Source organism: Pocillopora verrucosa, chromosome 6 (genome assembly GCF_036669915.1).
Source record: "Pocillopora verrucosa isolate sample1 chromosome 6, ASM3666991v2, whole genome shotgun sequence".
Lineage (NCBI taxonomy): Eukaryota > Metazoa > Cnidaria > Anthozoa > Scleractinia > Pocilloporidae > Pocillopora > Pocillopora verrucosa.
Window position 1 is genome coordinate 15,575,920 of NC_089317.1, and position 15,214 is coordinate 15,591,133.

Here is a 15,214-nt window from a genome sequence, read left to right on the forward strand (position 1 = left end):
TGTATCAAATGGTTTTCTGTTTGGAGAGGGTAGTTGTGCGCTCTGCCTTAAACCCATCCAAAGCAATTACAAAGTTAATCAATTGAAGAATAATATCTTAAGAAGAATATTTGAGAGCTCTAATAAGAACAAAAAAACTGCATGCAACGCGAAAAAACGCGAGCGCCGAGTTGTTTCACGCCTGATTGGTCGAGATGGTGGCGATTGTCAAGTCACCTGTTGCGTGATCCAGTAAGGAAGTGCGCGCCCTTCTTCAACAATCCAGGGTCTTAAAGTGGGCCTTGATGCGTTCACTTTTTCCAGTTGTGTTCCCACTGGTTCCTCAATTATTATTGCTCTCAGTAGCCCGTTTTATTTTGGATTCGATTTTACGAAATGCGATCAAAAAAGCTAGGTTCGAAAACCAGGCCGCGGTTGAATTTCTCGAACATCGCTAAGGGCTTGCAAATTTCAGAAGACGCAGAAAACCAAAGATAAGAAGTAATCACTTGATATTCTCTTAGCAATACTTTACAACCCAAAGCTCATCGAGTATGACTTCCTCAGCCTCCGTCGTCAATTGACATAGTAGGTTGCACACAGTCGTCATATCAAACCAACCCTTAAATATATATTTGCTCTATCGACCAAGCCTACTAAGTCCAGAAAGACGTACGTTCCCGAAATCCTTCGAGGGTCTATCACGTGACTAGCACTAATAACGGCAAACTTGTGGTGTATAACGTTGTTTTGACCGTCGTCGCGACATAAGGTTGCTATGGCTGGGGACTGCTGCCTATGTCATTACAGAAGTTTTCTCTTGTAGATCAATGTTGTTATGAAGTTTTGAACGTTGATGTTAACTAGCTGGCGTCCTCTTAGAACGCTAACAAACACTCGCAGACAAGCGCGACTGACTGAGACAACCTGAAGCGCAAGAGACCATGCCCTACCTCCTTTGCGTGCCTGTAGGTTCTCAGAAGAGAGTCGTCTGGGTAAGAGGCAAACCAATGCAGGCAAGACAGATTTACCATTCAGGTTACTAATCAGGACCCAGCTCTTCAAAGGGCGGATAACGCTGTCCAACAGACAAAATCGCTAACCAGCATATCAGTGTTAGCAAAACGCACTGTACCATTACCATATAGAGATTCATCCAATGGATGGCGTAATCACCCCTCTATCAAACGGGGCCAGAATATCAGTTCGCTTTCCCTTAAGCGCTGGCAGAGCTAACAGGTGTCGACTTACTGTTATAGTGGTCGCGCGTAGATGAGGTCATGTCTAGAAACTAAATGGCCACTCTTCTGGCAAGGTTTTAGGATTCGGCACCGAACCTTTACGACATACGAATTTATTTTATAGTTTTCAGGTTACAAAAAAACAGCGGCGACCTGGGCGCAGCTTTACGAATTGATTATAGTACAGATTCCACAACGAATCGAAAAACAAAAGGAAACCGGTGTAGAAAATTGGAACCCAGAAACATGTAGTGCACGTTAAGCACAGGAAAATGTTCTCAGTTGTGTGGATGGTGAGAGTTCAAAATAGTCTAAAAAACGGCTGTGAAGGAGACTGGTTTAAACTATTACTGAAAAGAAAACGAAGCTACTCAGAGCTACACCAAGCCAACTTAAGATCACTTGTAAAATTTAAAAAACTATTAAATAAATTAATAAATAATGAAAATTCATGTATGATGTACAAAACAAATACGAAAGCAAACTTTTTCATTCATTCTTTCAAAACCAAAAAGCGCATGCGTTTTTCGTATCTTCCTCTATTTAGTGTTTTGATTTGTAAATCACAAGGCCTAGAGGTTACTGTTTCATCATTTGTTCTATGTGATGTTGTCAAACAAAAATTCGTAAAATGCTCCTCCTACAATTTGAGCTGTCCTTCAAAAAAGTGTGTCGGCTGAACTAATGAAAGTCTCTCTTTGCGTGGTTAACTTTCTTATCACGTCGTAGTTGGCTTATTTCTGGGCTGAATTCAATAGCAAGACACTCCTTTTGCGTTAATGATACACAAAATCTTCTTGAGTCGCTACAGGTCTATTAACTTGGATTTCTTGGATTTGTCCAGCTCTTTTTTAAAATATGCAATTGTTCGATTGAGGCCGACTAGCAAAGGCACCTGTCGAGAGAAAGTAGGAAAAAAATATCTTAACTATCAGTTTTTCAAATTTTTATCTTAAATATTTCTCATTGAAGCATTTGTAAAACACTTTCAGTTAAAACCTTACAACAGAAAGTAAATGGAAAAGCTTTTTCTTGCAACCGCGTTAAAATGATTTTGCATTTTCTGTTTGACCCATTCTCCTCAGTTATTCCTTCTTTACTTTTGTTTACCTCTTATCACAGTTCATGGCACATCACGTTTTAGAACTCTTCGACTATGTGTAGAAGTGGGAGTTGTAGAAAATACAGGCAACGTCCTCGTGTACCAGAGCGTCTAAGGGGCAACCTGTTTCTTAGAGGACGTTAACGTAGGCCCACGTCACGATTTTGCACCCCTCTTCTGAGAGGCGGTTTGGCGCGAAAACCGTGGTCGACGCCACTTCGAAATTTGCAACGATGTAGAGCGTAAATAAGGAAAGCAAGGTTTCATAGAGTACACATACGCGTACAAAACGTAAAAACGCGTAAAAAATCGCGTTTGTTCTTGTTCTATGCAAAACTGAAAAAAGGAATCTTAAAAAAATCTGAAAACATGCTGTGACTGAAGTTCCGAATCTCTTATTTCCGCTCAACTCACTTAACTCCTTATTTGACTGCTTTTCCTAAATAAGATTATGAATGTTGATTAATCATACCTTTGGCTCCCAGCCAAGGTATTTCCTGGCGCGAGATATATCTGGTTTACGTCTCTGAGGATCGTCTTCCATCTTTGCAACGTTCGAGATCATTGTTTTGCCACCTGAGAAATTTTACATGTAATTATCTGTTTTTCACCTCCTCAATCATGTTTGAATCGACATGGTGTAAATGGGGGATGACGTAAATTCTTCATACCAGAGTCATCTTCTACTTACCAACGGTTGCACTGATCATTTCCGCAAACTCCATTATTGTGTACTCCACTGGATTTCCCTGCAAATCAAAGGTGGGACTCTAAGTACTGAGAAAGCCTGCTGGCAAGTAATTTGTAAAAACATCTAAATATTTTGGGGATTCCAAGAATAAACCTTCCTGTATACACTGAAATCATGTTCAATAACTTACTATGTTGACTGGTTGGGAGAAATCACTGTTCATCAGAAGAATTAATCCATTGACCAAATCACTGAGAAATAATAATGGAACAAAGACATTTTGATATCATCATGGTTATTGACTTACAATTGAAACAGTGCAAAATCGCTCAAATAAGTGAGATAGTTAAACCTTACAAATAGATGTCCCTCTCTACTGAAAAATTTGGGACGCCCTAAGTTAGAAGCTTATTTCTCGTGAGCCAAACTAATTCATTCACCAACACAAACTAATTCAGCCTAAGCTTAGAAAATTTTACGAGTAAAAGGCGGGAAATTTAAATGTTATGGGAGCCACCAGTCTTTACACAAGACACGGTCACCTCAGAAGAAGTTTTTATCATTTAACACAGTTACTGAATCGAGGATGTGTCCCCAAACAACGAAATAGCTCAAACTTCTCAATTAGACGCTAGGAATGAATCAGCAAGCGTAAGCTGGAGAACTTTCCGAAGTCAGCGTAAATTTGACTTGTATCATTAAGTCGTCAACGTTATAATTTTTGGTGTAACAAAATTGGTCTCCAAGGCGAGGACACGGATAAGCGTCGGTGGTTTTTTAAAAGGGCATACGAGCAAAGATATCTCCGCCCTTATGAAGAGATCTGCGATGCACGTCCGCCTAAATTCGGCGTGCCTGCTCCGCGGGTAGTACCGTAATAAATGTGAACCACTTTTACTGTTACTTGTGCAGACAAGATGTTTACCTCACAAGGCACTTTACCAACCTGATATACTGAAACGACCTTGTTTGCTTTCCACTTCCGTAAACCTGGTTGATGGAAAATAGAGAAAGTTCAGCAATGAACACAAAGGGCTGGTTATTTACACGATGTCTAACCCAAAACGCGGTTTTATGCCAGCAGTGGGCCTTAGGTATTCTCTAGAAGAGGGTTGATTTCATTAAATAAATCAGTGTCCTTCCTCTGTTAGCTTCCGGTCCTCCTGACACTGTTCACGAAATTAAATGTTCAGATAAAAGGTTCAGCTAAATTGAAGATGGCTTAGAACGCGGTTTTGTTAAACAACGGCTAAAATTTGTTATGATAACCGGCCCAAAGAGTTCAGTTTCCTTAAAAGCGACACCCATCACCATTAAGTCTATCTGCATGCAGCTCTGGACAACGATTATTTACTATTTCCCAAGAAACTAAATCACTTATATCATGATTTTCTTACCGTTAGTGGCTTCCCTTCTAAAGCTTGCATGATGAAGTTACTAACAACACGACCTGTTTTGAAGGAAAACGCATCAAATTGATCTTGTGTCTACATTTTGTTATGAGCAAGAACCATCACCGTGACTTACCGTCATTCATGTGCATTCTGGGTCCAAATGTGTTGAATATTCTGGCCACACGTACTTCAACATGGTCCTTAAACAAAAATAACAAAAAAAGAAAAACAAATTAATTGACTCTCTCTTCCGGCCAATAAGGAGTTTTATTTCACTTTTAATCAACCCAGAAAAACTAACGAAAAAGCTGTCTGACTAGTGCCAGTCAGTGAATGTTTACAAATATCTACAATTTTTGACCCCGTGTTGTTGTTAACCAATAGGCCAACAGGCAGCATTTGCTTTCACTCCTTAGTACGTTTAACCATTTTCATATTAGAGCACATATTGATTTAGAATCAGTATTAAAACCAAAGTAAACAATTAAGTCCTTCACACCAAAGCGGGAAAAATTTCAAGAAAAAAATGAGAAATCTAAGTAAATATGAGTAGATGGTCTGTAGCGCGGGAATATCACTACTCGTGTTTTTGTTTTCCTTTTGCAGCTGACTGGTTGAAAGGGAATTTGTTTTTTTTAACCAACGCAGAGCGTAGTATATTAAAACCATTTTAACATCGGATTATTTTCCACACACAACTACAAGTTTATGCCTTACAAATTTTGCACAATGCAGGTGCATGTTCGGGACATAATAAGCCACGAGTAACTGCAAAACGACGAAGAAATTAGTCAGAGCAACAATTCCTACGCTTCATGTGGGATAGAGAGCTTTTATGAACATCTGCCTCCTTGACCGAATTCGTGCCAAGAAGTGAATATTTGCAGGGAGAAAATGAGACGCTGGGATTTGTTTTGACAATCGGATCACTTTGACCAGGATATCCTCTCGAAGTAATTTGACATCCTGTAATCCCAGTGTCAACATATTATGTCAGTATCTATAACGCGCATTTCCAGAGTGTGGTAAAATGAAACCAAAGTAATCACAACAGCCAGTCAGAAATGGGGAAAAGATTGCAAGGAGCCAATTAGAATCCAACAAACACCTGACAGAAGCGCGGGAAAACAAGAGTGACCAAGTCGCGATTGATTTTAGTTTTGAATCTGATTGGTTCAGAAAGTGGCGCGAATTTTCTGGACCAATCACAGAGCAAAGTTAAGTAAAACCAAAGCAATCCCGGATTATTTTCGACGCTAAATTGAAAATTGCTCTATTAACCCTTTAACCCCTGACAGAGACTAGCATCTAATTTCTCCTTACCATATCACCCCTGAATCAAACATGAAAGCCACGAGAATAAAGGAGATGATCACCAACCAAAGCAGCTCTTGATTGTGAAACAAATTCTCCTTGTCAGCCTCTTCGGAAAAGTACGGAGAACAGTATGGAGAATATGCATACTGATGTTAGGGTATAAAGGGTTAAGAGTGTACCTGTTTGGCGTATGCATAACACATTGTCTCAGCAACACGTTTGCCTTCGTCGTAACACGCTCGAGGTCCAATCGGATTGACATGGCCCCAGTACTCCTCTCGCTGGGGATGTTCCTTTAGTAAACACAGGGAAGAAAGCAAAAGATCGTGAGTTGTGATGAAAACTTTGTGAACAGAAATTTTGTAAAAAAAAAAACACCTGTGACATACCTCTGGATCTAGAAACCAAACAAGAGACGAAACATGAAAAACAAAATAAAATTAAATCGTTAGCCAGATGTTAAAGGTTTAAAATGACTCTCAATAAAATAAATTTGAGTATGGGCATAGAGTATCGACTTATCAGATTCAAGAAAAGCGTTCTTTACCTCCGTACACCTCTGATGTTGAAGCCAATAAAAGCCTTGCATGTACTCTCTTAGCCAGACCTTTCAAAGAAAACAACAAGTCTGTTTATGATACAAACATACTAGACTGTAATTTTTCCTGTCCAAAGACATGTTATTTTTTTCCCAATAGGTAATTGGAGAGGTACAAAAAGGCATTTTTGACTTATTCTGAAGTACTAATTTGTACATTGGCCAATTTCATTGGATTGTCAGCAGTATGTCCAATCAAACAGGGGGATACACTTTATGAGTAAGGATCAATTTTGATTCCTGGCCAATTGCAAGACGGCCACAGAGGCCTTCACTTCCATATCACTAAATTTTTGAAAACTTCCTGCAAAACCAAAAGTAAGAGTCAAAAAATCATAATTTTAAATATCTGTTATGTAGAGAAAGAAATACCAATACATTTGTTATGGCTGTTTACACTAAATATGCAAACTAAACCATGTTTGTAGTAATGTATTCCTGCAAATGATTTTGATTATCATAAACCTTACCAAGCATATTAAGAGTTCCCAAGGTATTTGTCTTTATTGTCTGTAATAAAAATGCAAACCAAGCTGCTATCAGTGGAAAGCCTTCTAGAAATATGTCTGTTTGTGTGTGTGTTTATGGATGAGGACAGGGATGTAAGAGATGTACTGGGGTGAGAAGGGGGATGTAAAAGATACCTTGGGGTGAGAAGGGGGATGTAAAAGATACCTTGGGGTGAGAAGGGGAATGTAAAAGATACCTTGGGGTGAGAAGGGGAATGTAAAAGATACCTTGGGGTGAGAAGGGGGATGTAAAAGATACCTTGGGGTGAGAAGGGGGATGTAAAAGATACCTTGGGGTGAGAAGGGGGATGTAAAAGATACCTTGGGGTGAGAAGGGGGATGTAAAAGATACCTTGGGGTGAGAAGGGGGATGTAAAAGATACCTTGGGGTGACTAGAAGTAGATAGTTTATTCTGGTTAAAATCGCAGAAAAAGCTGAATTAGATAAATCGTTACAATTGTAAAATAAAAGTATGAGAAAAGTATAAGAAAAATGTACACAGATTAACTACAATTACTTTATATGAATGTAATCATGAGTCTCTTCGTCTTAGCCAGAGGAACATTAAATTTCCTCTTTCTTCTCAAATTGAGTTCACAGTTGTTCTGAGGAGGCAGGAGCTTATACAGTTTATGGTCTGAGTTACAGGTGATGGAATCAAAAAGCTTAGTTGTGATAGACTGCCTGCATTGGGAGAGCATCTCCAAGTTGGCTTGATTTAATGCGTCGTGAGAAGGGGGATGTAAAAGATACGTAGGGGCAAGAAGGGGGATGTAAAAGATATGTAGGGGCAAGAAGGGGGATGTAAAAGATACATAGGGGCAAGAAGGGGAATGCAAAAGATACATGGGGGCAAGAAGGGGGATGTAAAAGATACATAGGGGCAAGAAGGGGAATGCAAAAGATACATGGGGGCAAGAAGGGGGATGTAGAGTGAGAAAAGGGATGTAAAGATACCCTGGAGTGAGAAGGGGGATGTAAAAGACATGCTAGGGTGAGGAGGGGGATGTAAATGACATCTTTGGACGAGAAGGGGAATGTAAAAGATACCCTGGGATGAGAAGGGGAATGTAAAAGATACCCTGGGATGAGAAGGGGGATGTAAAAGATACCTTGGGGTGAGAAGGGAGATGTAAAAAGATACTCCAGGGTGAGAAGGGGGATGTAAAAGATACCCTGGGGTGAGAAGGGGGATTGTGTAGCTCCTCCCACCCTCACCTCCTTGAACAAAATCATCTGTTCCTTGAATCATGTATATGATCTAATAAATTTCAAAATCTTTGGTGATGCAAACTTGCCAGACACTGAGCAGGTAAAACTAACATCATAGAGAAATTTGTGAAGTGTGCTAGAATGAAAGTTGATGCAGTTGACCTTAAATGCAAAGCTTGAATGTGAATTGGCTCCACCATAGCATAGACTAAATAATTCACACCATGGTAACAGGCAAAAACTGTGAGATGTAAGAGTTTAGAGGACTTACAAATTTAAAGAAGCAGCTCTTACCTTAATGGGATTGTACATATAGTTAGGAGGTGATGCTGGTGATGCCAGATGATAAATCTGGTCAACTGCATGAAAAGAAAATATTTGTGCATGTTTAGCCTCAGTTTTTACTCTAAAATTGAATGTTACAATAAACCCATTTACCACGTCACTTCTGGGATCAAAAGAAAATTCTCCTAACTGGTGCCTATAAATTTCTTTTTGGGCCATTCTTGAGAATTTCAAGACAATATCCCCTGGTATGATCACTCTCTTAGTTCTCACTATCTTTCTGCTTGACAGCGTGTTAAAACTGAAAAGGGAATTTATCAAATGATCACTTCTGGAAGTAAAATGGCCAAAAGTAATGTGATGGGATTGGTGATGACCTCTTACACAACGTATCCTGCTACTCTGACTGGCTCATTAAGTTTTTGGTACATTCTCACTTCCTATCACGGTTATGCTAAAGAATTTGTTTTATTTTACTGTCAGTAATGGCAGTTAACCTTTTTCTTAACTTTATCCCACATTCTTATTTTTCTTATTTGTTTTCTTTCTTGTTAACCTACACTAAATGGCTTGAACCTGGAGGTAACATGTGCAGAAATGGTAAATTTGACTGAAAACAGCTTTTCACCTGACTCTGATGATGGCTTCCACTCAGGTTGTCAAAACATCAGTCATCACTTCTGACAACAGTCCTTCTCAGAACTACACTCACCCAGATAATTAGACCACACTATCACAATAATTAGATTGTTTCACACCTTCTCGGCTAGCTCTCCTCATTAGCTCCACTCTACTACCCATGTTATGTTTGATAATGGTCTTCCAATCAGTATATGTAATTCTTGCTTAAACTCATATTCTAAGTTGGCAACTGAAGATGTTCTTAGGAGTTATCTTGTTATGGCTTACAATTACTGAGCAAAAATAATCAATAAATCCCAAGCTAACCTCAGGAATCAGTTCAAAGTAGTTTGTGACAGATTTCTGACTAACTTACCTTCTAATAAAACTGGTTCCACAATATCGTGATTTAAGAGTTCAAAATTTTCATGTCCAATCCTGCAAGACGAAATAAAGTTCATGTGAAAATATTACTTATACATTTAAAGTTATCTTCAGTTGGAAAAATTACTCCAAAGTTATTAAATAGCATAGTTGATATAGGCAAAACCATCTGCAACACATAATTAACTACCGATCATAATTTCAGGCTGTGAGCTAGGATTTAAGGGCATTTTTTTTTTAACTTTCTTTTAAATTTGAGAAGAGATGAAGGAAAGTCATTTTTGGAAATATAACTGTAACATTGTTAAAATAAGAACAAAAAACCATTTTAGAGAAGATAACACAGTTCTATAACTATTGTAGATACAATTTTGTCTGATCCTGGGTGACAGATATAAGATCAGTAACATTATTATAGTTCACATTTCTTAATTTCTTAAATGCGTCCGTCAAGCTTGGGTGACTAGGCCACTGAATGAATGACGAATAGTCTAAAATGAACTTAAGAGGTGTACAACCAAATTCTATCTCTGTTACCATTTCAGCTTGTAATGTTTAATTGCATTATATCTCTTCCAGTAAGCTTTCTTGCAACTTTGCCCCCAAATAGGATTAATAGTTCCCTTGGCTTTTTTTGAGGGGAACAGGTTTTAAGTTATAGAGTGACTTTGGTACAATTCCAGAGCCTGGCTCAAAAATAAAAAAATGAACATAACTTAAATTTTGTAACAACTACTATACTAAAATGATGCAAGACTGATTCACATATCCCCTGTGGTGACAATGATAACCCAGAAGATAGTAAAATGGTTCAAGTTTGGTCCCACTTATTTCCCAGATCTCATCGATAATAATTGATTTTGACTTCTTACCAATGCTCAATATTTCGTTTTCTTCCTGTGAAAAAATTATCTACAACAGTGACCTGCCATAAACAAAAAACCAATATAAATAATGCACTGTAGGTGAAGCTGATTGTTAAAAACTTGAACACTAAAATATATAAAATGAAAAGAACTGGATTATCAGAAGGGTAATATAAGGGGTATACCGACCAAACTTATGTCCTAGCTTGAAATGAATTTTATCGAGAAAGAAACATTTCTTTAAACTGCCAAACTGATCATTTTCACATCTCAATCTATAATCCTTTTGATCTTAGTCATAAAAATGCAGACTCAGAAACAAGGCTGTAATGCCTTTATGACAAGCTCAAAAAGGCACCATTTAGTACTAAGAAGTTAATCCAAAATAAATTGGGTCATTAGGATTAATAGTTGATATAGACTTTGTATATTATTTACTTTAAATCAAGATGATAGTAGATGGTGACAGAGTCACATGACTTGGGGAACATATTGAGATCTTAGTATTACTCTAACTCACTCACAGCAGGCTGCAGTCAATTAATATTTCTCAAACTCAACAAAATGCCTAGATAAAATTTCACAACAATTTTCTAAGTCTAACTTATGAAATAAGAAATTCACTTCAGGAACAAGTTGCAGTTAACCCTATGAAAATGTTTTCCAAAATCAAATATAATTTAAATAGAGACAGCTGGGACCAAAGGATATGAATTTTGATAACAAATAAAAAAAATATTGGTTCTTGAATTTCCAGCTGAGTGTCATTTTGGATTTTGTCATGTCACATGGTTGCCTGTATCAATTTCAAACTATTTAATTCCTATGTCATTATTTTAATTCAGTGGGGTGTACTTTGTTGCACAACCTGCTTAACTTAAAAGCTGCTCTTCTCGCTAAAATCCATTGTTATTTATCCTCATTTGTTCTTAACTTCACCACAAAAAATTAAAATTTCTTTCATCTTTTACTTCCTTTAAATTTTGTTTATATATACACCAATGACTGTGCAAAAATTGCAAGCTGAATTGAAGCCTTTCTGTTTGGAAAGAAAAACACTGAAGTACCAGAAAGACCTAGAATTCAGTTAGATAGAGGTATTTATTTCATAACTAAGTATTAGCATACCTCATGGCCAGCCATAAGTAAAGCATCAACCAGATGAGATCCAACGAATCCTGCCCCACCTGTCACCTAGCAACAACCAACATAAACTACATAAATCAAAACTGAATAGATTTCCTAAATGACAATGTTACAATTTACAATAAACATGTACAAACAAGGCAAATGTTACATTCTTCTGAACTAAAGCTGTTCTTGACTCTAAATGCTACCCATTGGTTAACTTTGTAACTTAAAATTACATGTGGGTAGTCTTAAATTGTTGCTGAGAGCTACCTTGTATAGAATAACACTTAATGTGTGTTTACTTAATAACTCATCATTTGCAATGCATTTTTACAGTTCACATAGCAAAAGCAAACCCCTCTTTCAGGATGGATAGAAAAATTTATATCAGACAGAAACAGCCTTCTAAATAAGTTTACAATCAGAAGATTGTTTATTCTAACTTGGGTAATTTCAATTTTAACATACCAATTATTCAGCTCCACTCTCAACATCTTCAGCAATTTTAACAGTGTGTTCATGAACTTTGAACTCTTTAAGTTGCTGCATTATTTTGCAGTTTACAGTAGTTTACAGCAAAGATATGACTTCACTTGATAGTTCATTGCTCAATTAACCCTGTAATCCCTTAAAGTGACTGGCAACTAATTTCTCCTTACAATATCACCCCTGAATAAAACATTAAGGTCATGAGAATGAGGGATATGATCAACAACTAAAGAAACTCTTGATTGTTAAACAAATTCTCCTTTTCAGAACCTTAAGAAATGTATAGAGAAGGTATGGAGACTATGCATACTGATCTTAGGGTGTATAGGGTTCAGCAATAAACCACACTCTCTAAAAGTTTACTAGCAAAATAATCCAGACAGGAGGTTGGGAGAACACAATAAAAGTTTAACCCTTTAATTCCCATGAGTGACCAAGACAGAAATTCTCCTTACTATATCATTCTATACAATACCATGCAGACAAGTGATGAGAATAAAGAAAAATATCAATTATCGGATTACTGATTGATACAATACCAAATTCTCCAAATAACATAATGAGAATCATTTGGCAGATAGTAAGGAGAATTACCAATGAGATCTTGAGAGTTAAAGGGTTAATGCGCAAAATACAAGCTGTAAGCATGTGATTTACAAACCTTTGTAGTTATTATGTTGTTACTATGCCAGCAAACCAGAAGAAAATGCAGTCTATCGCTTATATAAAATAAACTTATAATGTCTAAATTTTCAGTGGGTTTACCTGTGAAATAAATGATAGGTTTCTGACCAATCAGGATGCTCCTAACATCTCAGTTTATTATAAGTAAAAACTATTTCAAAGGATATGATAGTCTGGTCTACAACCAAAACAGAATATTACAAGACTTACTAATATTCTCTTGCGATCTTTTTCAGATAAATATTTTACTGGAGGATATTTTCTTTCCCTGTTTAGAAGAAATGAAAAAGATTATTCTTAACAATGCTAGTATTAAATTTAACAGTTATTAATACAAACAGTAAAACAAGCCATCATTGTTTCTACTCATAGCACTGAAACCAAATGTAACATACTTGTTTTCCAAATTGGTAATTCTTAACTCAAGTGGCTTCAATTTTTCATCAAATGTCTGAAAAGAAGGTATATCCATTAGTAAAAAATATGACTATTATATCATAAAATATCAAGTCTATCTAGCACCATTCCATGATAGACTTCTCCAGAGGTTTTTCACAAGCAAGCTACTGCTGTATAATAAATCAGCTTTTACTTATTGTCTTCTTCCCAGCTTATAAAGCAAAGGCCAGAATTATCTCAGTTCAAGACAACTCATACCTCTATATTATATTTTTGTAAATTTTCTTTCAAATCCTCAAGAACTCTTTGGGATATCCTGGTGGAGCAAGAAATACAAATTATTTTGACTTCATGTTTAAAATTTGTACCTTAAATAATCGCTAATATTTATTAAGCATATCTATATATGTAAAGGAGTTTTCTTTTGAGTGGAAGATGAACATCCCAGGTATGAGGACTTGTTTGTGGTTGGATGAAAAAGTGGAACCTTCAGCCCTTAGGCTGCAGTACATACTTTACACCTCATCCAAAGTGCATGATTTGTACTCCCAGTTCAAACTCTATAGAGTGTAGTCCTTAATTTCAAGAACCATACAAAGATTAAAGATTGCGATGGATACTGACTAGTTGCCTTCACTAGCCTATGCCTACAAACCAACATTTACAATGCAACAAATATCTTTTGCTCACATATGATCGGCCTAAATGCATTACCTAATTGAATCATCTAGTGAGGAAATATGTTTGTCCTTGGACAAAATCTTTTCCTTAAAGCTCACAGTTTTCCTCAAGCTTTTCTCTCCAAAAGCTATTCGCATCTTAGAACAAATAATGCTTGTGGACAAATATCTGTGCATATTTTTGCACCAAATGGAGGCTATTGTTTATATGTAAGTGCCAAGACTTCAGTTTTAACTCTTCAACCTATTTTTCACCCTTAAAATTTGTCACTAGCAATAAAAATGAACTATAACATTAGTGGACTGTATTTTTCAGTTATGGTGTGGTGCTAGCTCTGGCCATAGGGTATTACACACATCATATGCATTCTTGTTAATTGTAAAAGAAAGAAGAGATTTGACATATAAAAAAACAGCTGTAAGCTTTTTTTCACCCTGCAGAATCCTGATGGACCAAGAATCTTGTCAGGCAGCCCAATCTCATAACATATTCACCTAATTTTTGCGGATCAGGGATTCAGTCAAAAAATAATAAAAAGTAAAGAATATGTCTCGAAGCAAGAAAGCTACCTCCATGTACTGTTTTAACTAAAAGAATGAAAAAGCAAGAAACACAATCGTATTTATGTTACAGACCCTGCTAGTCTTATATATATTTGTAACTACAATTAACTGAATCTGCCCAGAGATAACCCGATCAATGAGCTGGAACAAGTACAACTTTGAAAGATAACATAAATTAACAACAGAAAGCATCCTTTCGTGTAAGCGCCAGATTACCACAATAATACCAAAAGAGCACAAATATCTGATGAGGTGAACGCTCATTCATATCCATCTGTAAGTTTAAACTTAAAATTAAAGCTTTGGTTAGACATGTATCGTGAATCGAAACACGATCAACTGTTGATCACAGGAGGCAATATACCTACATGGTACCAAATCACTATGTCATAACACTCTTAAGGCTCACCTTGCCTCATTTGCAACAACACTTCTGTTACGATTCACTGTTGCCCAGCTTACTAAGAAAGAAGATAAGAAAAACAGTCATCACCTGGCATGTTTGTGGAAGTCAAGAGAAGACGGACAAATCATTTTACACGTGTGCCTTTCAATATCACCATAAGATAAGGCAGGCTACTTACGTTTCCAGATTTAATCGCTTCACTTACCGACTAAAATTGTTCCAAAAATGAGCAAAATGAATACTTTGAACTTCCTGTTGAGGAAAGAAAACGCATCTATGCCATAAGCCATTTCTGAGTTTATGTTTTTTCCAGTATTACCCGTTCCATTCTCAGCGATTATTAATTTTCAATGAACTTCCGAATCATTGAAACGTTTGTCGTCAATAGTTATTACCAGTCTGTTGGGATTTAACAAAAGGGGGACTGGGAACTACACCAATCGAGTTGGAGGGCGGAGGGCTGATTCTCGCGTAACTAAACGAAGCGAGAGATAAACAACCAAAAACACCGAAAGAAAGAAACAAGGGGTGAATTAGAGACCAAACCAAACTGCGACCATTCATTGATCATTCATCGCTTGACAGATTTTACCCATGTTTGCCGGATTGACTAGTCAAGGGTCCTTGAGTTCCAAACTGACACCATTTCTTAAATAAAACC

At 37.0% G+C, this 15,214-nt stretch overlaps 1 protein-coding gene across 1 annotated transcript; it reads right to left on the reverse strand.

Moving 5' to 3' along the window:
• Positions 1–1,318: 1,318 nt before the first annotated feature.
• Positions 1,319–14,940, reverse strand: LOC131784028 (UDP-glucuronic acid decarboxylase 1). Its single transcript, XM_059100805.2, has 20 exons — positions 14,759–14,940; positions 14,557–14,608; positions 13,162–13,219; positions 12,900–12,955; positions 12,715–12,772; positions 11,329–11,394; positions 10,207–10,259; positions 9,327–9,388; positions 8,339–8,403; positions 6,793–6,832; positions 6,272–6,331; positions 6,114–6,121; positions 5,904–6,017; positions 4,541–4,607; positions 4,411–4,463; positions 3,960–4,003; positions 3,204–3,264; positions 3,014–3,071; positions 2,795–2,898; positions 1,319–2,115 (listed from the first exon to the last, which is right to left on the reverse strand). The coding sequence occupies exons 1-20, from the start codon at positions 14,841–14,843 to the stop codon at positions 2,026–2,028; spliced, it is 1,254 nt and encodes a 417-aa protein (XP_058956788.1). The 5' UTR covers positions 14,844–14,940; the 3' UTR covers positions 1,319–2,025.
• Positions 14,941–15,214: the final 274 nt, after the last annotated feature.